We start from the raw sequence: 23765 nt of genomic DNA, 5'->3' as shown, positions 1-23765 counted from the left end.
GACAAATGGCGGAGTCAGCCAGAGAACCAGGAGTAAAGTCACCAAGGCCAGCTGGGAGTCTCCTGGGACAGCTGAGGCAATCCTTTGAGTGTAAGTCTGACAGCAGGACTACAGAGTCCCACTAGGACCAGGTAAGTGGCAAATGGAGAGGTGCTGGGCTGAGAGAAATGGGGTGAAACTCAATCCCCACCCAGAGCATCTATAGCCAGAAAGGGACATGGGCTTGCAGGAGCTTTCAGGGCTCCAAGCATTATTTTATTTTATTTTTTTCAAGACAGGGTTTCTCTGTGTAGCCCTGGCTGGCCTAGAACTCAGAGACATGCCTACTTCTGCCTCCCAAGTGCTGAGATTGAAGGCATGTACCACCACTGCCGGCTGGCATTAATCTTAATAAACATCACTGTTTAAAAAAAAATATTTCCAAGAAATGGTCATGTTTTGTTTGTGTCTTGGTGTAACAGCTCTGGCTGTCCTGGAACTCACTGTGTAGGTCAGGCTGGCCTCGAGCTCACAGAGATCCACCTACATCTACCTCCCAAATGCTGGGATTAAAGGTGTGTGCCACCACTGCCTGACCGAAGGTCATGTTTTAAAAAAAGAGTGGGTTAAGTGAAGAAAAGCAAACCATCTCTGGTATGTTCATGTTTCTTGAGTGAAGGCCAAGGCAACAAGTTGCTTGAGGGTGTACTTAACTCATTAACTAAGGGCAGCCGCGCAGAAGCAGCTTGGGGCACACAGAGTGCCCATCACTGTCTGGGGAAAGCCTAATACAATTAGCTAAATATGAAAAGACCCACACGCACAATCTCAGCACGACTGTTAGTTTCCTTGAGAAGCAGTGGGTTGTCACAGCTCACAGTGAGGATTCCGAGGTCAGGGAGGCGACTGTCAGCTCTCACACATCAAGGAGACAGACACATCTTTCTGTTTTTCCTTTAATCCTTAGCTTTAAGGAAGACTCTGCCTCTCCCGGAAGCCACACACATCCCTGCTCGAAAGACCAGAACAAAGTCCTAGCTAGAGACTGCAGAAGCTGTGCCTTCCTCCCTGTACAGCCCCAGACTCACAGCCACATCACAAACTGCATCTCAGTAGAGCAACTTCACCTCAAGTCTTTCAAGGCATTTTCTCCGGAAACATACCAATGAATATTTACACCAAAAATCTCAAACACAAGATATTTTAATTGGATACAACAGAAGAAAAATTAATTTTAGTTCATCTTTCTATATTAAAAAAAAAACAGTCTGGTGTACAGTGCATCTTCACCTTCTGAGAGGCGACAGTGTAAAGTTCCCTGTGCCAACACGCATCACTGCATTCAGGCCCACGGGCATGGTGAGCTACAGGCACTTAGCACTCAACACAGGCCCAGTGAAGACAGAGGCTGTGTGTCCAAGAGCTCACTCCCTACATTCTCGAGGCTTTGTATTCCTGTGCCACAGGCAGTCAGTCGGACAGACCAATGGGTCCTGTCAGGGGCATCGGCACGAGCCTGCTCTTTTGTCCTATCCTGCAGTCACCTCTTTTGAAGACAAGAGAGTCAGAGCCCATGCACTCAACTGTTTACCTGAGAAGACTTAAGGATTTTCTAACTCACATTACAGTAAAAATTATACGCTTTGTATTAGGAATCAAAATCTCCATAATTTCACAATGTCCAGGTGCTAACATTTTTTCTTTAAATTTGAACACTGTGTAAAGCCCTCTCAAAACTCATTAAGTAAACGTATTCTATTTTAAAAAGATTAACAGCTCGGTTGATGGGTGGGCAGGTGGATGGAGACAGGTGGCTGGCTGGCTAGCTGGTGGACAGACATGGTGCTGTAGATGACAGATCTAGTGAACTTGTTAAAGAGACAGACGCTCTTGACATGACATAGGTAGCAGGCCACAGAACATTACGTAGGACATCCAGGTACATGAAGCAGCACATTGCTCACATGGAGAAACTCGGGGACAGCATGACTGGAGGCTGTTAGTTTTTACCCAAAACAAAGAGAAACACACCTCCTCTGTCAAAGCACTGTGACTGAAAAACAAAACCATGTGTGCCACCTGCTGCTGACAGAGAACCCACCCGGCCAATGCACAGAACCACAGCGGACGGTCAACAGTGTGAGACACGCAGAGCTAGTCTTATAGATTTAACGTCAGTCATAAAAGTATCTCATCGTGAAAAACTAAACATCTGAGAATAGGAAAGAGGCACTTCAGTGTCTTATATACAGTTTTAACTCTACAATGAGCAGACTTGAGGTTTTCTGAGCAAAGCTAAGATTTTTGGGTGACTAAGATTCATAGTATTTCTTCTTTGAGTTTAAGATCAACTTAAAAAAATAAAAAGATTGGTATTTAAAAGTTCAAAAGTAAAGATGAAATTCCATTAAGAGAACAGAACCTGTTGCCACCCAAGCTCACAGTGGAGGCCACGCCTCCTCAGCAGCAGATGGGTCACTCAAAATGCCCTGACAGTCTACTTCAAATCACCTCAGTCACTTCCAGCATCTAGATTTTGTTTTGTTTTTATCTTCATAAGGGAAAAAAAACGAACCTGTTGTTAAACTGAATTACTGTAACTTTGGAAGAGGCTTCTTGTATTCTGGTAAAGGAAGAAGGTACCACAGAGGCCATGTTCGCACTCATGTCACATGCATGGACAAGATGAGGAGGCTCTAAGAGAACACGTGACTGAGGTTGGCATGAAACTCAGGGGAGCCTGCAAGTCACTATTCTGTCTCACAGGACAGGGTGTGCAACGCCCATGTCCTTTCAACATACCAGCACCCGGTGGGTGGATGCTTCTGCAATAAGGCAACCAGATGCCACCAGGAAGCCATGGCGCATGTGGGTCATGGAGCACAAAACACAAGCAACTCTGCGGATCCCTTTCCTTGGCTATGAGAGGGCTCAACAAGTTAATGGAGCAGTAGCAGAAGGCCACCAGGCTTGGCCAACCCTAAAAGCAATGTGATGTCACAGTGAAGCGCCTTCGGTTCATTCCACTTCCTCAAAGTTATCCGTTAGGTGGCCCTTGCTCTGTCGCCGGATGCTGACCAGTTTCCCTGCCGACCGGAGGCTCCAGCGGGAGCTGCTGGCTGAGTTGGTCAGGCTGGTGTACTTGCTAGAATCCTTGGTGTCATCCTCCCAGCCAGACCAGGGTGGGCAGCCACTGCTACCACCCTCCGGGTCAGCCGCCATGTCTTCAGCAGTAAGTATGGGAGGCTCCCAACCTTCGATCTGGTCTGGTTTTTTAGGCTGGACATTCTGTTTCAGAACCAAAGTGTCCCAAAATCCTGATTTCTTCTCTGCCTTCAACTCTTCTTTTAGTCGGAGATTACTTCTGTAGGTGAAAAGTTTAATTTTGGTCACACGGTGATCTCATAAATGTGTCACTTTGATAAAGTCCTTTCAAAAACCTTAAAGGACTTAGAAAGCTAATAGAAACCTGTGTGTAAGTTTGGGGTAAGCATTAAAAAACGATGGGAAACTTCACTGGTATAAGCTTATAGATGCCACACTTTGGGTTCCCATGCAGTGTGAACAAAGGACCAGTCAGTCCCCAGACAGAAGAATGGAAGCCACTGTCACAAGCAACCAACTCTCAAAGGTGGTAGGATGGAGTAGGTAGACAAACCAGACATGAAAAACCAAGACCAGTTTAGGTATAAATAAAGGGGAAATTCTGTTTACTAAGAGGGTTTTCAGTAGGGTTGTTCATAGAGGAAACTAGTCTCACACATTTAGTAGGTGATGTACTCAAGAAAATAAGTGCTCAATACTTCTGTGATGAAAAGGCAATGATGGCTACAAATACATTAGTGTCCTGACTACAAGTCAGCATCACTCAGGACACTACTCCAGACATTGGGACACAGGTGTTCTAGACCTACCAGCTCATCACCCAGAGACCAAGAAGACCTTTTGTGAAACTGCTTCTCCAGCACCACAGGAGCCCTGTGTCTGTCCGTCCCAGTGAGGCAGAAGGAAACACAGCTACAGGTTTCCAAGGTTACCATCTCACTATCAACAGGAAGTCCTGTTACATTTTTTAAAGTTACATTTTACCTCTAAATGCATTTTTAACATTCTGATGAATTTATAACAAGGTAGCAACAACGTATCAGCTCATACTTGCTTAACTTCCTAGAATCTTCTGTGGGTTCCAATCAATACTTGTGGTTTTGTTTAGTTTTGATGGTGCTGGGATCAAAGCAGGCCTGTGCACACGCCCGGGGGCGGCTCCACCGCCACAGCACACCTTAGTGTACACACCACAGTGCTTCCCTTACGTCCTGAACACTCATGAGCTTACGGCTAGTGAGTCCAACTTACAAGTTTTAGTTTTTTCCCTTTGCTTTAGCATTTCAAAATATTTCATTGGTTACATAACCTCCACCCAAAGTACGATTCACTTGTCCCCAGGGCATCCACAAAGTGCACTCCATCTCTCTGCGTTCACAGGGTAGAGAAACCCTAGCATTCACATCTCACAGCTCCCCTGAACCTGCAGCCTAGGGCAGCAGAGGCCTCTACAGAGGCGACAGTGGGCCTGTGAGAGTCCCTCTCGTTACACCACAGCACTCTCTCTGCCTCCATGGTAGTGCCACTTCTCAGGATGGCTGCTTAGGACTCACCCTTTGGACTTGGGAGACTTGGACGTCTGGATCAGATGCTGCTCATCATCTTTATTAAACAGAGAAGTTACTTCTTTCCAACCTCTGAGACTTGCTCCCTGAATAGGTGAAAGGGAAAAAGACAAGTCAGACCTGATGCCATGAATCCACAGATCTGTTTCCTAGCCCAACAAGTCAATGTCTGGCTTACTCACGGCAACACAGCTTGAAAGACCCAGCACCAGGTGGTGACTTTATCACCATGCTAATGTCATAGAATGACTGTCTCACACCTAGACAGTATCGCCTATGACATGCTTCGGCCACACGGTGTGTGTCTATGGCCTAGATCACTGTCGTAAGGCTGAGGATGAACCCACCGAGAAACAAGGCCTGAGCACGGTAAATAGATAGCATGTGCAAACATGACAGTACTGGCACTCAGTGCCTCGCCAGCAGTGGGCTGGACCATGTGGGTGCTCACAGCATCTCACCAACACGGAAAGGAATGTGTTCTGCCGGTGACCATGATCATGCCATAACTGGCAAGAGCATTTCCAGCCCCCATTATAATCTCATGCCCTTGATGGAAATGTCGGAGGAGGTCCCTGACCCTTCCATATCTACACACCATATATCTTACCTGCTCATCCATGTTCTGGGAAGTCACACCCTGTAATGTTCTAGCCAATAACCATATTTTACGTGTGGAAGGTTGTGTTAAAGCAGCTTAGTTAGGAAGATTACAACACAGGAAGGGACCGGGTCTTGATGCCAGGTAGCCTGGCACTGAGGGGGCCTAAGGCTATTTACAGGGGTCTCCAGCCATAACCCCCACATAGATGAGCTTTGGAGAAGAAATATGTGTTTTATTAATTCTGGAAAAATCATTTTATACAATTTCATTTATGAAACCTGGATCTTACAATCAGTATCACTGTAGATCTATTCTGTAACTTACTAGGCAGGAAGGATTATGCAGACCGAGGTTCCCTGGAAGTCTAACTCTATACCCCGCACCATCATCCCTGCTGGTGTGAGAAAAGGAACTGTCATAGGGCAAGGCGGGCTTTAAAACTCTGAAGTGCTAAATAGGGAATACAAAAGGAGTCACAAAAGGAACTGAGAGGCTTCGGAGACCTCTGACGTGAGGCGGTAAATTCTCAGTGAGCCCATCAAGGCAGCACAAGTGGAAACCATCAAAACCTATCCAGGAACCGCGATTCTACTCTTTGCTCCTGTCGGTCTATCCAGACTTTAGGAATCCCCTCTGGGCAGAGGTCTGTCTCCAACTGTCAGGCCCCACCAAATCCACTGTGGTAGAATCCTAGGTGGTGTACCCATGCCAAAGGAATCACTATAGCAAAAACAAAAACGTAGGCATGAGACCCCGGTTTACCATTCCAGGTACCCATGTAGATACCAACAGAGCACGGAAAGCTACACACTGCTCGTGTTGTGTCCTGTGACCCTCAGCAGAGGGTGAGGGTGCTACATTAGTCTACACGAATCAGGGACAGAGCTCAGGTCTGATCCACTTGTGCCTAGCACCAAGTGTCCTCAAAGCACCTCTCTGGAATCCAGTCAGAGACCAGCAAAACAAACACCGTGCCTACCCATGAGGATGCAAACTGTGAGGCCTCAGGTCACTTGCTTGAAGCAGCATCTACAAAACACAGGGAGCCTGAACCTAGTTTTGGGGGGTATTATGTTCACCGCCCAGACCCTCCAGTGAAGAGACCACAAAACACAAACCTCCATCACGCTAGGCCGGCTGACTGGCTTGCCCCTCCCATCTGGGGCTGCACATTCCACCGATCCCTGACCACGGTTGCCAGGGAGCTGGTCCTCATTTTAAGACAAATCAGCAAGAGAGGGACCTCAGGAGCTTGGCTTACCACCCAATGCTTGTTTCCATTGGCATTATTAGGATGGCGTCCGCAGCAATGGGATTTCAGCAGCCTCGACAGGAAAAATGAGCAAATGCAGGGAGATATACCCAAAGAGGAAAACTTGCTAGAGACAAAGTGAGCGGCAAAGGCACTTTTCAGGAAGGGTGAGTGGCTGTTCCTCCCTCAGAGGAGCTAACCCTGGAGCACCGGAGCTGTGTCAGGATGTCATGGCTGTAATTAATACAGACAGGTTAAGAGGGCCATGACCACTGTGGGCCAGCTAGAGCCTGCAGTGCTCCCTGCCCACCTGCCTCTTCACAGCTAACATTTTCTCCAGGCGGGCCTTCCCAGAGCCCTCCTGTGTGACTTCAAGTGTGCATCACGCCAAGGACAGCAGCATTTACATGCAGAACAGAATGGCTACAAGTCTCCCCCCACTTCTGGCCTGTTAGCATTCTTACTTATCAACTCCATAAACACTAGGAACCCCCGACCCCTGTCACAGTTTTCCCATCTCTCATACAAAAAGCCTGAAGCTTAGGGAATTGGACTTCGCCATTCTCTGGGTACTTTTTCAGGGAGGGGTGCTCTCACCTCCAAGCTGAACACTGTCTGAGACTGAGTGCTGGCCCACCCTGCAGGCTGTCTACCCAGGTGGAGGGTTAGCCACACTTGTTAAGTTTACACATCCTCCTGGATGTGGAGCAAAAGCGACCCCAGGACTCATTGTTGGTGTTTTTTCCCCCCGTGGGTTCTGTTTTTTGGGAGACCCCACAGCAGCTAGCCACATCTACACCATGAGCAAACCCTTATGTAAACACCAAGTATTAGATACTAGTCACTGAAAAACATTTTGGGGAAGGAGTTGACCCTGAGGCTAAAGCCACATAAATGCCCTAGACACCTGAGGATACTGGGCAAGAGTCTCCCAGGAGTCAGGATCAGAGCACATCCTAGCAAGGGATAAGCTTGTGGCTGTGTCATACTTACACTGCCCGGTGAGAAGACCTGCAGATACAGGAATTCACTGAATATGATCAAACACACCGGACAGGAACTTGTACGGAGCTAACAAGACACCTGCTCCCTGGTCCTGTGCATTCCACCCCCAGCCCAAAGGCTAAGTACTTTTAGAGGGTGCAACAGCAGGGAGACTTCCATGAAGGCTTCTGAACCACAGCACTAGCCCACACACTTTCCGTGCTGAGCTAAGAGTAAGTGGCTCTGACCGCACACCAATATCCAGCATTGCTACAGGGCAGGGTAGCGCTTCTGACAGCTTTTCCAGAGGGTGGAGAGAGAGATGGAAGAACAGCTCCTTCTTTCTTCTAGGTCCCCCACAACCATGCTGCAGAAGTTCCAGGATCTCTCATGGGCCATGAGCTCTGAAGTACCACACTCCACCCATCACAGAATAGTCCCATTCATAGCACCATTGTCACCTGTCACCTGCTGTGGGAGCAGGGTAGCCCTCATCTTCAGGGGCTCCAGGCAACTGCATGCCTTGGATGGTGTATTCTGTGGATCATGAATTTCCCCCCTCAGTTTACGTGAACATCGATGGCCCTGTACCCACAGCTCTGCCCTGGCAAGTGTGAGCTCTGTGAGTCAACCCAGCGACCAAGGTCTCACTCAGGCCTGTGATAGTCCTCCACAGGGCATGCAGAGGACGGCTTTCTCAGGTCATGGATCTTGACCTTTGACACTGCAGGGTCCTTGATCAGGCCTCAGTGATCCTGGAAGGGCATGCCAAGTGCAGACACTTCCTTCTGTGAAGAGCAGTTCCTGTGTTTCACTCAGGGAAGATCTCACAGGAACATCCTACAGAAGCGACAGAGCAGGAGGCTTTGGGTATCGGACGATGCCAATAGTTCAGGGGCAAAAGACATGGGCCTGAGGTGGGACTGGCCTTGGTGGATGAGTGTACATCCTCCACTGTGTGGGCCACTAAGAAATTCCCTGCTGAGCTCTGCGTTTTGGCTACTCTTTAGGGAAGACATGACAAACCTAAGAAGCAGCCTCCAAATCGGAAAATCAGTGACAACCAAAACCAGACAGTGACAGCCAGCGAGGCGAGAAGAAAGGGAGGCAACAGAAACAAGGGAGGGAGACCCATCAGAGTAATGGAAAACCCTTCTCTTCTAGAAACCTTCAGTCCAAGCAGATAGCCTGTCATGTGGGAGAGGGAGAGTGTCGCTCAGCTCACCGGACTCTTGCTGGACAGGTGGAGCTGAGGGCCTTGTCAAGTATGCAGAGCAACCCTGGGAGATTCACAGGCATCTTGTTGCAGGTCTGGGGATTCCCCCAAGGGCAGGTGTACGAAAGGATCATTGTTCATATACCTCCAAAGGGTGCCATGGCCCCACAGTCATGAGCATGTTACTACACTTCCCTGTATAGATGGCCAAGAGGTAAGTACAGACACAGGGAGCTAAGGTTGCCTGAGACTACACCCTGCTGGGCCCTCCTCTCAACTCCAGAACTTTTCTATACAAGGCCTATGTCACGCATGGTGTCTGTAAGGAGAGGACAGAAATGCATTGCAGCTTGTTTTAGGGCACTAACAGCCATCGTTTTCATCCAAGCAGCTCTGACTCTTTGCAAGAGACCCTCAACATTGGGCCTGTTGAGGGCTGGCACTTTCTCATAGAAGGAGGGGGTGGGAAAGTCACTGGACGGACTCTCACTTGAGATTTTGGCCTTTCCCTCCTGCATCTCCAAGTCAGCTGTATGTGACTTTGCCCTAATTGTACATGCCTCATGATCTCAGAAAGTGCTGAAGCGTGCAGAGTGTGGAAAGTTAACTGAGGAGGCAGCTAGTCATGCCGAGTCATCGTTCATGCTGGGATGGGACTTTTGAGTGGTGTGGCCTCTCTGGAGTCACCCATGCATGTAAGTGAGCTCAACAAACTTACTGGTGCCCCAAGATGGAATTTTGTACCCTGGTTGTTGTGGGTGCATGATCAGAAGGAGGGAGATGTTTGTTTATATGTCCCCAGAGAAAGAGTCCTCTCACCAGGGTGTGATCCTGTGGGAGTAGAAGCAAGCCTTCCTAGAAACTTCCCTGGGTGTGTCAAGAGCTGCCAGCTCTGCTCCAATGATATGACAGATCCCCCATGGAAGGCCTCACCCTCCCTGGAGAGCAGAAAGGGGATGGGATAGGGGGTCGGTGGGGAACAGGGGAGGGAGAGGGTACTGGGACTGTTTCTAATGTTTAAAAAATGGAAAAAAAAGATCTGCCAGCATCCTTGTACTTCTCCACGATCAATGTGGATGTGTCTGTCACTGTGGGAGGCAGGCTGTGCCACCTACACAATCAGGCTATGTGTAGTCATGATGCAGAGAGGTGCAGAGAGATAGATGGTCCAAGACTGACCTCAGAGCTCAGATTATCTGATGTGGAAACACTCAAGTTAGTGAGAAACGGGTATTCTAGAGAAATTTAGGATTCTAGGTCAACAGTGAAATCTAACCCAAGGCCCTTTTTTTATCAGAACCGGAGTATCAGGCTACAGGAGAATTTTCATGAGACTGGCTAGCTCAGAACGTCTGAGAAGAAAGGCTGCAGAGTGGGATGGTCCCACACTCACCACACAGAGCTAGGGTCAGAACAAGAGGCAGTGCTGGACCCCAGACAGAGAAGGCTGTTTCCAGTTCCTGTCACTGAGACACAAGCACACACCCAGAGTGAAAAGAGCAGGCGGGCGAGGAAAGAGCTTCTGCTATGAGGCTTACAGCAAGATGCTCAACAGAGCAGGCGCCCGGAGTGGTGTCTCCTACTCTCAAGTTTAAGGTTGTGTGTGCAAGACAGACAGACACACACACAAGAGAGAGAGAGAAAGACACACACGCATGTGCACACACAGAATTCTGTCTCTGGGAGATGAACAAGATGGCTAACTCAGAGAATGGGGGGGCTGGAAAACCCAAAGTGAGAGACAATTTGATACCCTTGTGTGAATGTATCACCTCACAGGCCATTGTATGGAAACAAGACAGTAATTACAGCACTTCTTAGCAGAGCCCTCATCAGGCCAACAACAAACAAAAATGTTAGTGTACCAGTGTTTTAGAGGCATACCCTATGATAGGCTGTCATAGTTAGGATTCTACTAAACCCCATGACCAAAGAGCAAGTAAGTCGTGGAGGAAAGGGTTTATTTGCCTTACACTTCAGCATTGCTGTTCATCACTGAAGGAAGTCAGGACAGGAACTCAAACAGGGCAGGAACCTGGGGGCAGGAGCTGATGCAGAGGCCATGGAGGGTGCTGCTTACCAGCTTGCTTCCCTATGGCTTGCTCATCCTGCTTTCTTCTAGAACCCAGGACCATCAGCCCAGGGGTGGCACCATCCACCATGGGCAGGGCCCTTTCACACTGATCACTAATTGAGCAAGTGCCCTACACTCGGGTCTCATCGAGGCATTTCCTCAGCTGAGGCTCCTTTCTCTGAGGACTCTAGCTTGCGTCAAGTTGACACACAAAATCATCCACTACACGAGCACCTGCTGAACTACATCCGCCTCTAAACTCCAGCTGCAGGAACGGGGGATTTGCCCATCGTCTTCCACTACGTAAGTCTTCTTGCAAGCACCCTGGCAGCCGTGGGCACCTGCAGGTGTGACAGCTGCAGCAGCAGTCCCTACTCTTCTGAGGGCAGAAGAGGCACCGGGGACAGTGAGATGAAGTTAAGATGTCACCACCCGGATAAACGGATCAGGAAAGGACCAAATACACAGATGCACCCACAGTAGGCCACAAAGACTGGGGCAGATCTCCGCCAAGTCCCGTTCCATAAGCAGCGCTGGGATGACTCGTGGTTGAAGGTGGATGTGGGTAGGCCCCAAGTCATAGCAAGCGTCTTCAAATTCCACACTACGGTGTACTGGTGAGGCCACAAAGGTGACAGTGAGGGCATCTGTATGAAGAGAGCTATGGGGTGTCAGATAATACTCCCCCGGGAAGAGACCAAACAGAATTGGTCTATGCAGTAGAATTCCATACCGCAGGTAACACGGTTAGAGAAACAACAACAACAAAAATGGCAGCCATGTTTGTAACCCACAGAGCACAACTAACTTAGGAAGTAACAAGTGCCGGGCAGCAGTGGTGGTGAGGCACTCCTTTAATCCCAGCACTTGGGAGGCAGAGGCAGGTGGATCTTTGTTGAGTTTGAGGCCAGGCTGGACTACAGAGCTAGTTGCAGTACAGCCTGGGCTACACAAAGAAACCCTGTGTGTGAGTGTGTGTGTGTGTGTGTGTGTGTGTGTGAGAGAGAGAGAGAGAGAGAGAGAGAGAGAGAGAGAGAGAGAGAGAGAGAGAGTGTGTGTGTGTGTGTGTGTGTGTGTGTCTTGGGGAGATAAATAAAGTAGATAAGCACCAGGACCCACAGAATGCATTTGCTCAGTGCTCTGGAGCAGAGAAAACATTCCACTAAAGAGACTGCTTTCTACTGGGCTATTAAACAGGGTTAACAGAGGCCCTGGGGTTTGCCCCATATCCTGTCCTGGATTGAGGAGACCAAACAAAAACAGGATGCGGACAGATAATCAGCACTTCACAGAGGCTTAGGCTGGGAACAACAAAAGGGCACTTCCCAAAGCCCAGGTTTCCTACACTGAAAGTGAACTCCCTCAGAGCAGTAACCCAGGTGGCTCCAGGGCATCTCCAAGGTTGCCTGGAGCAGGAGCAGCCCCCACAGCTGTCACAGAAACCCACCATCACACAGGAAGTCAGAGGGATGGCCTGAGGCTCAGGAAGGACCTCTCGTCCCTAAACCACAGGCCGACGGCTCCTAGCAGGCAGCTACTGGACAAGGAACACTTCCCCAGCGTGCAGTCCCCAGTCCAGGGAACTCTTCCTTCCAACTCTTCCTTCCGCCCAGCCCCAACCTCCCAACCTCTTGAGCGGGCGAATGTGCAATCCCAAGGCCCCGCCCTTGGAAGCACTTGCTCCCCTGAGGTTGCCATCTCGAGACCAGTCTGGTGATTGAGAAGAGGCAGGACCACCACAGACCCAGAAGGCCCACTGGGGCTATGCCCCGGACAAGAAATAAAACCTTCATTGTGTTTGACCCTTCAACTGTAGATGTCTGCTTTTCACTCCATTAACTACCACGTGAACCCACCCAAGGAAAGGCAGGCGCATTTGGCAGCAAGTGTGCAATGGGTAAGATGTGAAGGTTACCTGCCAGCCTTGGAAGCTGGAGTCACGCATCTAGGGGAAGAGGATAAACAGTAGTGGACTTAGGAACGAGCAACCCTGAGTTGGAAAGAGGAACTCCAGATGCCCATCACAGCCACCAATGCCTGGGGCCAACCAATGCAAGGCCAGAGCTGAAGGCTCAGGAGCGTCTAGTGATCATAAATATTCTCCAAACATTTCACTAGCAGATAAAAAGAGAGAGGAACAGGATCTAGATTCCCTGGGCTTTAAACAGTAAATTGAAACTGGAGGAAGAGGAGGGGTCAGATGAACCGGAAGGGGACTGAAGTGCCAGATAAGGTAGGGGCAGAAAACAACCAAAACCAAACAAGAGCATGGAAACCCAATGGGGGAGCAGCTCTGGGGGCCAAGAGGGCCTGGCAAAGTAGACACTATCAGGCAACAGTATCAACAGTGGGAAGAAGGAAGGAAGGAAAGAAAGAAGGAAGGGAGAGAGGGAGGGAGGGAGGGAGGGAGGGAGGGAAGGAGGGAGGGAGGACCATAAGCTTCCACAATAGCTCCAACCTCACAAAACCCTTTGGTAAGGCCAAGCCCACACCTTCAGAGCTCTCTACAGACTGGAGCTCCAGTTCCTCTGGGCCCACCTCCTGCCACTCTGCCCGGAGAGGTGAAGTGAGCTGCTCATGGAGAGCCTCATTGGCCTCTCTCCTTCCCGTGCCCCGTGTTCCCAGCCTTTTTACACCTTTGCATGGAGGGTGTTACTTATTTTTTTTTTATAAATTAATTTGCTTTCTTCACTTGAATGTCTGTGTGATTTATCCATGGAGTAGAGGTGACAGTCCACTTACTTTGCCTTGGCAGGATGCTTTCTTTCCTCCTACTATAAAACCCCACTCATATTCTTGGCCCAGACCCCAGTGTCCTGAGCCAGCCACACTGGTCTTCCTGCTCTAGGCAAAGCCAAGCTCCATCCCACTCTAAGGGTACCCAGGAGGAACATGAAAGGAACAGAATTAGAGTTGCAAACAGAAGGAGAAAGCTCATAGGACTCACCATCCACAGCAAACAGCAGAGACAAAACACACTGTGTTCTCCAGGCTTCCTTGTGCAATATTAAGCCGGTTCAGAACACAAACTGTATGTACTCTCACCAAAAACAAAAAAGCAACTAAGTTTTATTCTCAATTCATACTGTGAGAGATGAAACCAGGTATCACTTACACTAAAATTTTAAGTATTTGCAACCACAATATTATAAAGATTAGAACATGAACCCACACTTTAAGTCAAAGAATTTCAGTTGGATAAAAATGCCAAAGTAAATCATATCTAAAAACACAGACCAAAGGTAGCTTATGTTAACAAATCACAGCAATAATCTACTATTATAACATGATCTTAAAAAGGTAAGATGCACACATTTATCAGACAAAAGAAGAATAGGGATAATCAGGCATATTTAGACACTCCTCCATGCCCTTCAAAAACCTTAGACTACAGGCACAGCAACCATGGCAACCCCCACCTTCAGTTCTTCAGAAGATTACTTACTGCAGAGTCAATGGTGACTGAGACATGTCAGCCCTGGATCAGAGCTGTGCCAGAGACATCTCACGGGGAAACTGACAGATACACATACTGAGGGAGACAGACGACCTCAAACTAGTAACTAAGCTTCTACCTAAGATCTGGAAAAAGAAGAGCAAACGGAACCAAAAGCACGCAGGATGGAAGAAGCAGCTCAGGGCAGACATGACTGGCTAGAGAATGATACAGAAGTCAGCAAAGCAACATTTTTTAAAGTAAAAAAAAATGTGTGTGTGAATGCTGGTGGCATGGACCTGTGGTCCCAGCGACTTCGGGGGCTAAGGCAGGAAGATGATCCTTTGAGCCTAAAAACTCAAGATCAGCCTGACTAAAAACGGATAATCTGACTCAAAAATGTATCAACAGAATGGACACATTTAATTAAACCGAGAAAACAAAGATTCGCATTGCTAAGACTAAGACTGAGAGATGAAACGTCACACCAGAACACAATAAGTAGCTGAGCATTGACAGATTGAGTTGGAGAAATTGGTAAATTCCTGCAAACACACAAAGGGCTGGACACGACTCAAGAAGAAATATAAGCTCTGAGCAGATAGATCTAAAACAAGCAAAGAGCTGCACAAAACAAAACAAAACCAACTGCCCCCAAAGAAAACACTAGGCCACACTTGTTCAATATTGGTCTACCAACTATTTAAAGAATTAACAGCAATTTACGAGATGGCGTTTCTCTGTATTGTTTTGGAGGCTGTCGGTCCAGCCCGGCCTCGAACTCACAGAGATCTGCCTGCCTCTGCCTCCCGAGTGCTGGGATTAAAGGCGTGCGCCACCACCGCCCGGCAGAATTAACAGCAATTCTTAAAAAAAAAAAAGCCTCTAAAAATAAAAAAGGGACATTTCCTAACTCATTCGATGAAGACAGTATTACCTTGAGAACCAACACAAAGACATCACAAGAAAAGATATCTATAGACCCTCCGTCATAAATGTAGACAAAAAATCCTCAACAAAATGCTAGTGAAATGTCAAGTGGGGTGGCACATGTCTTTCTTTAATGCAGCACTAGGAGGCAGGCCCTGTCTCAAAAACAAAACCAAACAAAAGCCTCGCAAACTGAACCTAAAATTATTAAAAAGCATCATGCATTTGGTTAAGTGGCTATTCAGGAATGTAAAGTTGGGCAAACATGTGGAACCCAATTATGTACCATAGCAAGAGAAAAAGAAAAACTCACATGATCAGATACAGAAAACCATGACAAAATCTACCATCTTTTCATGACAGAAACACTCAGCTCTGCCAGTTGGTGGTGGCGAATGCCTTTATCCCAGCACTCGGGAGGCAGAAGCAAGAGGATCCCTGTGAGTTTAAGGCCAGACTGGTCTACAGGGCAAGTTCCAGGACAGGCTCCAAAGCCACATAAAAACCCTGTCTTGGCCGGGCGTTGGTGGCGCACGCCTTTAATCCCAGCACTCGGGAGGCAGAGGCAGGAGGATCGCTGTGAGTTTAAGGCCAGGCTGGACCAACAGCCTCCAAAACAATACAGAGAAACCCTGTCTGGTAAAATAAAAAACAAACAAACAAACAAACAAACAAACAAAAAAACCACCCACTCTGGCTTCACCCTCAGTGGTGAAGTACTGAAGGCTTTCTCCCTAGGATCGGGAGCAAGAAAAGAAGACTCACTCTTGCCACTACTGCTCCAAAGTATGGTGGATGGCCCAAAAGGGCAGTTAGTTAAGAAAAAGAAACATCTAGATTGCAAAAGAAGTAAAATTGTCCCACGTGTAGAAATATTATATTTTACAGCTAATAAAAGAGATAAGAGCATTCAATCAAGATATAAAAATGTATTGCTCTTACATACCAGCAATGAACAATGTAAAAATCAAATTAAAGCAATTCTATTTATGACTGCACGAAAATAATATAACCAGAAATAAAGATGGCAAGATTTCATATTAGTCTATGAAAATTACAAAATCTTTTAAAGTTTTGTGAGATCTGAAATGAAAAATCATCTCATATTTTATGAATCAGAAGACTAAAAGCACTGCTTACATAGCAATGTTCCCGAAACTGATCTACAGATTCAATACAGTCCCTGTGGGGATATCAGCTGCTTCCTCTGCAAATAGTGATAAACTGCTTCTAAAACGCACAAGGAGTAACAAGGAATTCCAAACAGCAAAATTAGCCTAGGAAAGGAAGAACACTAGGAGCTAGGTTTTCATTTCAAGACCTGCTCCCACGGGCAGTAATCAAGAATGAGGGACTGGTTCATGTGCCCTGGAGGTCCAGAAGAGATGGCACACGCATGGCCAGCTGGCTTTCCAGAACAGCACCATGACAATTCATCAAAAAAGGAAACGACAAATGTGATAAGTAGCCTATGTGCCAAAGACTTAGACTCTTGCTTCATGTCATGTACAAAAATAAAGAACAAAGGCCTCTCAGTGAGGGGCTCAAGGTTTGTAACTCTGAAAGCAATGGGGGTGACTGTGGCTTGGGGTTGGGAAAGTGATTCAAACCAGAAACAAGAATAACAACAGAAGTTAAAGTGTGCTTCAAATGAAATTGAGAGAATAGAGACAACCTACTGTGAAAGAAGTAACTGCAAAATTTGGTACGGGCAGGGCAAGAGACTTTGATCTACAATGTATAAGAACTTTATAGTTCAACAACAAAAATATGAGTCATCTAATCTTTTCAATGAGTAGAGACCAAAGAGAAAGTCTCAATAGTACATCAAGGAAACATAAAATGAGATTGAAAATGACTTTACCAACACTGGGACAGAGCAAAAGGTCAGTAGCCAGGTGGTGGTGGTGCACGCCTTTAATTTCACCACTGGGGAGGGGAGAGAGGGCAGAGGCAGGCGGATCTCTGTGAGTTCGAGGCCAGCCTGGTTTACAGCGTGAGTTCCAGGATACACAGGAGAAATCCTGTCTCGAAAAACAAAACAAAAAACCAAATGAAAGGTCAGTGAAGAACAAGGGTTGGTAGGAATACAAAGCGCTCAGAGTCCCCACACACTGCTGGTGGGGATGGAAACTGGCCCAGCCTATGGGAAGGGGATAGCAGTTCCTCCATGATTAAACTCGGAATCACCATAGGCCTGGGCTACATAGGCTTATGACAGCTTGACACACAAACTATCTAAAAGGAGCGAACCATAAATGAGAAAAATTTCCATAGGATCCAGCTGTAGGGCATTTTCTTAATTAGTGATGGATGGGGGAGGGCCCTGCTCATTGTGGGAGGTGCCATCCCTGGGCTGGTGGTCCTGGGTTCTAGAAGAAAGCAGACTGAGCAAGCCATGAGGAGCAAGCAGGTAAGCAGCATCCTCCACGGCCTCTGCATCAGCTCCTGCCTCCAGGCTCCTGCCCTGTTTGAGTTCCTGTCCTGACTTTCTTTGATCATGAACAGTGATATGGGAGTGTAAGCCAAGTCAACCTTCCTCCCCAACTGGCTTTTTGGTCATGGTGTTTCATTGCAGCAGCAGAAACCCTAAGACAGGCGGTTTTCATGCCTAGAAACATGGCTACAAAATGAAAACAGCCAACGCAACATCTTGTCCACAAATGGTTATACCAACACTATTTATGAGAGATGAGTAGGTGGGAACAATGCAAACGCCCATCGGTGATAAAGGATAAAGGATAAAGGACACTTGTAGTACATCAGCACGATGGAGTACTTAGTTACAAAGAAGAGCAGAGCGCTGGCTACACAGTACACCACCCTAAGTACAAGACCCAGTCACAAGCCCCACAGAATCACATGCAATTCCCCAACAGGAAAAGGTACAGCGGCAGAACTGTGGGGAGAGACGGAAAGACAGGACTCAGGGTGAAAGCTCTGGAGTCCAGCTTTCCTTCATGTTCTAAAACTGCCTCAGTGAACATGTTAAAAACCACAGCACTGCCATATTTCAGGGTAAAGCAGAATGTTATGTGAATGCTATTTCAGCAGTGCTTTTAAAGAAAACCCAGGCAGGGGTCAGGAATTCCAAAGAGTCTTGCTCTTATTGGTCTAGAAGACTCCTGGTGTGGCAGTGCAAGCCAGTCATCCCAGCACCGAGGACATGAAAGTGGAGTCCCAATCCACCCCGCATCACATATGGGTTTAGGCCAGTCTGGCAACCTTTACGTTTCCTTGTCTTTACTGCCACAAAACTGTAGAGAAAGCAATTTTAACAACCCTGAGAGGGGACCCAATAGGTAGATATTGGCTCATTTTACTTAACAACAGTAAGCTAAATGAGAAAAGCGGGTTATAGGAGAACAGGGACAATTATGCCTTGCTAACTTTTTTGTTTGTTTTGGTTTTGTTTGTTTGTTTGGTTGGTTAAGGCAGGCGCCACCACCACCCGGCACCTTGCTAACTTTTATATGAAGAAACACACAACATAAATAGGAAGACACTTTGATCTCCACTAAGAAGGATACCAGTGTTGGCTTACTAGACTTAGAAATCAAGCCAAGTGCAAACATTACAGTTTACAATATTCCATCAGTCCCAAATCCACACCAATAAAGCATCCTTTGGAAGAGCCCTTGAAGCACCCAGAAAGGATGGTGTGTGCAATCTGGACAAAGACAGTCATACCAGCTCTTCCCATCATTAAACCTAATTTTAAAACAACCAATTGGTTGACCGACTTATTTCAGTGCTTGTAAGTACACCTGAGCCTTCAAAGAATTAACATGGAAAATGTGTCATAGTTTTCCCAAAATATGTTTGCAAGGGCATTAATTTGCAGCTCGAATTGGGAATTCCCAGTTAGCTCAGACGTGGGGAGAAGCCTGTCTATGAGGGCCGATGCGGGGCACCTCTTCATCCCCTTGTTTGTATTGCCACAGAAACTTTAAAACCTGACTCAGAAACCTCGAAACCTGTGAGAAGAGACCTAATTAAACAGACATTGGCACATTTATTTAACTCATTTGGTACCACAACGTTTTGAGTGAATTTTAGCCAGCGATGTTAGAGCAGGAAGTGTTTCATGAGGCTCGTTATAAGAGAGCAGTTCAAGATACATATGAATGTTTACAGTTGAAAAGCAATGCACGCTCCTATTTATATATCTGCATAAATGTTTAAAGGACATATAAAAAACTTAATAATGCATCTGCTGAGACAGAAAAAAACAAGTTTTGGTCTGACCACACTCAGACTAAATCTTGTACTATATGCATTATCAACTTTAAATTTTAAAGTAAACACTAGACTCATTAAAATCTATCTCCCTTTATGGAATGGCTGCAATAAATAGACCTTGTAAGCCTCACTGATTTTTATATTTCTTACATATTTATATTAAGTTACATTTATATTTTAATGAAACATGTTTCTTTTCTTTTTAATCTTTTATTTTCTATTTCAATTATAATTTTTATTTTTTAACATTTCATACATGTAAACAGTGAAATGAACATCACCTACCAGTTTCCCCTCTAACTCACACATAACCCCCAACACAGTCCCTTCCCAACTTTATGTCCATATTTTTGACAACCCACTGAAGTCCAATTTACTGCTACCCATAAGATGTTTATTTTCAACCACAACAAAAAGTCAATAATCTAAAGTGCAGAGAATTTGTTGCCACATGTCAAAACTAGCTGGAATGGTGAATCTGAATTTCCCACAGTTCACACTTATTCATAACACAGCATTATACTACTGAGTGTCCCACTTCATGCTTGTTCAGAACACAGAGTTACACTACTGAGTGTCCCACACTTAGAACACAGCGTTAGTTACACCACTGAGTGTCCCACACTTCACACTAGTCAGAACACAGCGTTACACTACTTTTTCTTCAACACCCATGCACTCAGAAGCAGACCATAGTTGTATGGCCTGTTTTTAAGGAAGTGCACAGGACAAACATGAATGGAAACCAAACACTTTCTAGAATTGGAATGTTGCTCTCCATGCCCATGCTCCAACAATGAACTAACTTTGTCTCTCTAGGGAAGAGGGAAGAGCCAAAGGACTAGAAGTGAAACATCAGAAAACATGTTTTAAACCATGAGGGAAAACGCCATCCTATCCACATATTAACTCCTATTTCTCTCCAATTTAAACATTCTATAGGTAGTAATTTTGTGAACGATTGGCATGGATTTTTAAATTTCATTCTAAAAGAAGTTAGCTTTGGTTTAAATCAATCCTGAGTTTCTTATCTGTCTCAGAACATCAGTTGCCCCCATCTTGCTGTTTAACTTAGGTTGGTCTTGAATTTGGGATCCTCCTCCCTGCATCCCTGGAATGCCAAACGTATAGGTCAGCACCACACAGCCCAGCTACCTATTTTTCTACAGCAAAATCTTCTCAACACATTGTAGTATATGCACCCTTAATAATGTAACAAACAAAATCACGGCTCAGAACTGGATGGTAACAGGAACTAACTTAGATGGATGCTGGGTATAGCAATGACTTACTCCATGAAATAACTGATAAGTGATAATCCATGAAAGAAATAACTTGTAATTTTAATTTTCATTGAAATTAAAAACTTCTACTTTGCAAAAGACACTGTGGAGCGAATGAGAAGAAAAGTCCTGGAGGAGAAGATGCTTGAAGATACACATCTGATAAAGGATGTTTTAAGACAAGAAATAACCAGATTTAAAAGTGGGACAAACGCTTTAAAGGACACACAGGTGGCAAGTGAGCATGAGGATAGATGCTCTACATCATAGTGGGGTTAGATTAAAATCACGCCGGACAGGAGTGGCACAAGCTTTAATCCCAGCACTCGGGAGGCAGAGGCAGGCAGATCTCTGTAGTTCGAAACCAGCCTGGTCTTCAGAGCGAGTTCCAGGACAGCCTCCAAAACAATACAGAGAAACCCTGTCTTGAAAAACAAAACAAAACAACAACAAAAAAGATTAAAAATCACAATGAGATACCACTCTATATACCTACTAGAATGTCCAAAATCCAGGAACATTGACATATCAAATGCAGGTAAAGACAGAGAGCAACAGAGGCTCCTCCTTTACTGATGGTGGGAATGGGGGGGGGGTGCTTAGCAGGTGAAAATGCCTACTGCGAGAGCCTGATGACCAGAGTTCAATTTCCAATGCAAAGTTGTGCATCTATCTGTACTCCCAGCACTCTGATGGGAGATGGGAGATGGGAGATGGGGGATGGGAGATGGGAGCTGGGAGATGGGTGATGGGAGATGGAGATGGGGGATGGGAGATGGAGATGGAAGATGGGGGATGGGAGATGGAGATGGGGGATGGGAGATGGAGATGGGGGATGGGAGATGGAAGATGGAGATGGGGGATGGGAGATGGAGATGGAAGATGGGAGATGGGGGATGGGAGATGGGAGATGGAGATGGGGGATGGGAGATGGGAGCTGGGAGATGGGGGATGGGAGATGGAAGATGGGGGATGGAGATGGGAGATGGAGATGGGGGGATGGGAGATGGAGATGGGGGATGGGGGATGGGAGATGGGGGATGGGAGATGGGGGATGGAGATGGGAGAACGGCCAGCGGGCAGGAACCTCTCAGGCCAGCTAGGCGGGGTAAGCTGTCAAATGGTAAAAACATGAAGAGAGACCCCGCTCAAGAAGGTGAGTAACAAGAACCGAGTCTCCACAGGCACACTTGCCCACACTCACACATGAATCACACACGCGCACACGCACGCGCACACACACACACACACACACACACACACACACACACACACACAGAATACAACACAATGCCCTTTAACCAGAAAGCCCACCCTGCTGGTTTCCAGATGTTTCGGTACCAAATGTCCTCGGAAGCGACCCAGATGTCCCTCTGCAGGTGAACCGGTAACTGGTCTACAGAGACAAGGGATATTATTCAGCACCGAACATAAATGTAATATTGACCCATGAAAAGACACAAGATGCAATCTTAAACACGTATTGCGGGCTAGAAAATAATAAAAAATCTAAAGACCACAAACAGATGTTCACCATTGCGCTCAAGAGGTTGCCGTTTAACTATAAAAATTTGAAGGCTAAGAAATAGAAAGTAGGTAAGCACTAGGAATACCAAAAGGTGACTGCTGAAATGTAAATTCAGATAGAAACCGTACTTGAACACGTACAGTCATCGACTCCAATGTCCGTGAGTTGGCGATGTTATTAAATTCCCAAGAAATGTTTTAAATGAAACTTCATTCCTAACAAATATGTTCTTTTGCTCCAACTAGGGAAGAAACAATTTTGGGACTATTTCCAAGTTCTCAAAAGAAAGATTTGTATCATCTACAGTTTTCACAATGTGTTTCAAAAAAACATAATAAAATAGCTCTATGCTTTAAAGCTAGCTTATTTTGTGACCTAAATTTCATAGTACATGAAAGGGGATGAAAACCTCACTGAAAAAGCGGGTGGGGAAGAGGCTCATACAGATCCACCTGGGATTACGTTAATTAAAAAATTCTAGACATTCCAAGCATATCTCTACACTTGTCGGGCCAAAGCCTTTTCTGTATAAAGGACTCTGAGCTCTTCTTCGGGGGGGGGCGTAGGGGGATCAAAAGCTTAAAAAAGGAAATAAGTGTCTTGCAAATACATATTTAGCGCACTTTGAGTTTGCTATGGTCACCAAAAGCTTTTCCGTGTGAGCGAACCGCCGTCCCGGGGAACCATGATTCAGGACTTCTGTTTCATCCACCCCGGAATAGAAACACCTGGCCTGGAAGCGGTCACCCCGCGTCCCCGGAGTCCCTGGAGGAACCCTAGAGCCCTTGGCAGCTGAGCGAAGGGCAGTGCTGTCGGCCGGTGCGGAAAGTGGCCCTGGTGCGCGCCCCGCGGGAACCCCCACACATGCTGGCACTGGGGCCCGCGACCCGCAGGATCGATCGGGCCACTACGCCGAGGAGCCCTCCAGGACCAGTGACCTCACAGCCCCGAGAAGCGTCGGGCCCCTTCCCGTTCCGCCCCATCCACCTGCACCTCGCCCCCGGAGCGCCCCGCGGCCCGCACCTGCGCCCCCACGCGTGCCCTCACCGGCGCCGGGGCGGCAGCTGAAGTCGGCGGTGCCCCTCGCAGCCCGTCCTCGTCCTCGGGGGCCTCGTCCAGAAGCACCCGGTTCCGGCTCAGCTTCCACATCTCGGGCGTTCGGCCGCTCGGCGCAGCGTCGCTCCCGGACTGAGCGAGGACGCTCGGCCCGCGGCTCCGGGACGGTGCGGAGGACTGGGCGGGGAGGGGCGGTCAGCTGCGGGAGGCCGTCCCCTCCCCGCCCCCAGGCCCGCCCCCAGACCCTCCTCCACCCTTCAGGTCCCCTGCCCTCTGGCCCTCCTCCCCCCCTGACACTCTACCCGCGTCCCCTCGGTCTCTGACCTCCCCCACCTCCCCAGGGCTACCCCAACCTCCTTAAGTAGGTCCCCCAAGCTAATACAGCCAGCCGAGTCCCTTACCCAGGGACCACGAACCCGGGCGCAGCACGTGACATTTCACGCCCGTGGCCCCTGGACCCCCAGCCCTCCGCTCACTCAGCCCGATGGGCGTGGTCCATTCCGGATCACCA

At 47.3% G+C, this 23765-nt stretch overlaps 1 protein-coding gene across 2 annotated transcripts; it reads right to left on the bottom strand.

The window, feature by feature from the left end:
- Positions 1 to 1166: 1166 nt before the first annotated feature.
- On the bottom strand, positions 1167 to 23765 carry LOC101844491 (testis development related protein). Of its 2 annotated transcripts, none has more exons than XM_013122466.3 (4): positions 23656 to 23765; positions 23222 to 23431; positions 4638 to 4735; positions 1167 to 3343 (listed from the first exon to the last, which is right to left on the bottom strand). In XM_013122466.3, exons 2-4 carry the CDS (start codon positions 23345 to 23347, stop codon positions 2998 to 3000), a joined length of 570 nt encoding a protein of 189 aa, XP_012977920.1. In that variant the 5' UTR covers positions 23348 to 23431; positions 23656 to 23765; the 3' UTR covers positions 1167 to 2997. The 2 variants fall into 2 exon arrangements, with proteins under 2 accessions (XP_012977920.1, XP_005082692.1); XM_005082635.4 differs by having other exon boundaries at positions 23246 to 23431.

Source organism: Mesocricetus auratus, unplaced genomic scaffold, assembly GCF_017639785.1.
Source record: "Mesocricetus auratus isolate SY011 unplaced genomic scaffold, BCM_Maur_2.0 Super-Scaffold_100031, whole genome shotgun sequence".
Classification (NCBI taxonomy): domain Eukaryota; kingdom Metazoa; phylum Chordata; class Mammalia; order Rodentia; family Cricetidae; genus Mesocricetus; species Mesocricetus auratus.
Note: the sequence above shows the minus strand (reverse complement) of the source record. Positions and strands in the feature narration are given on the sequence as shown.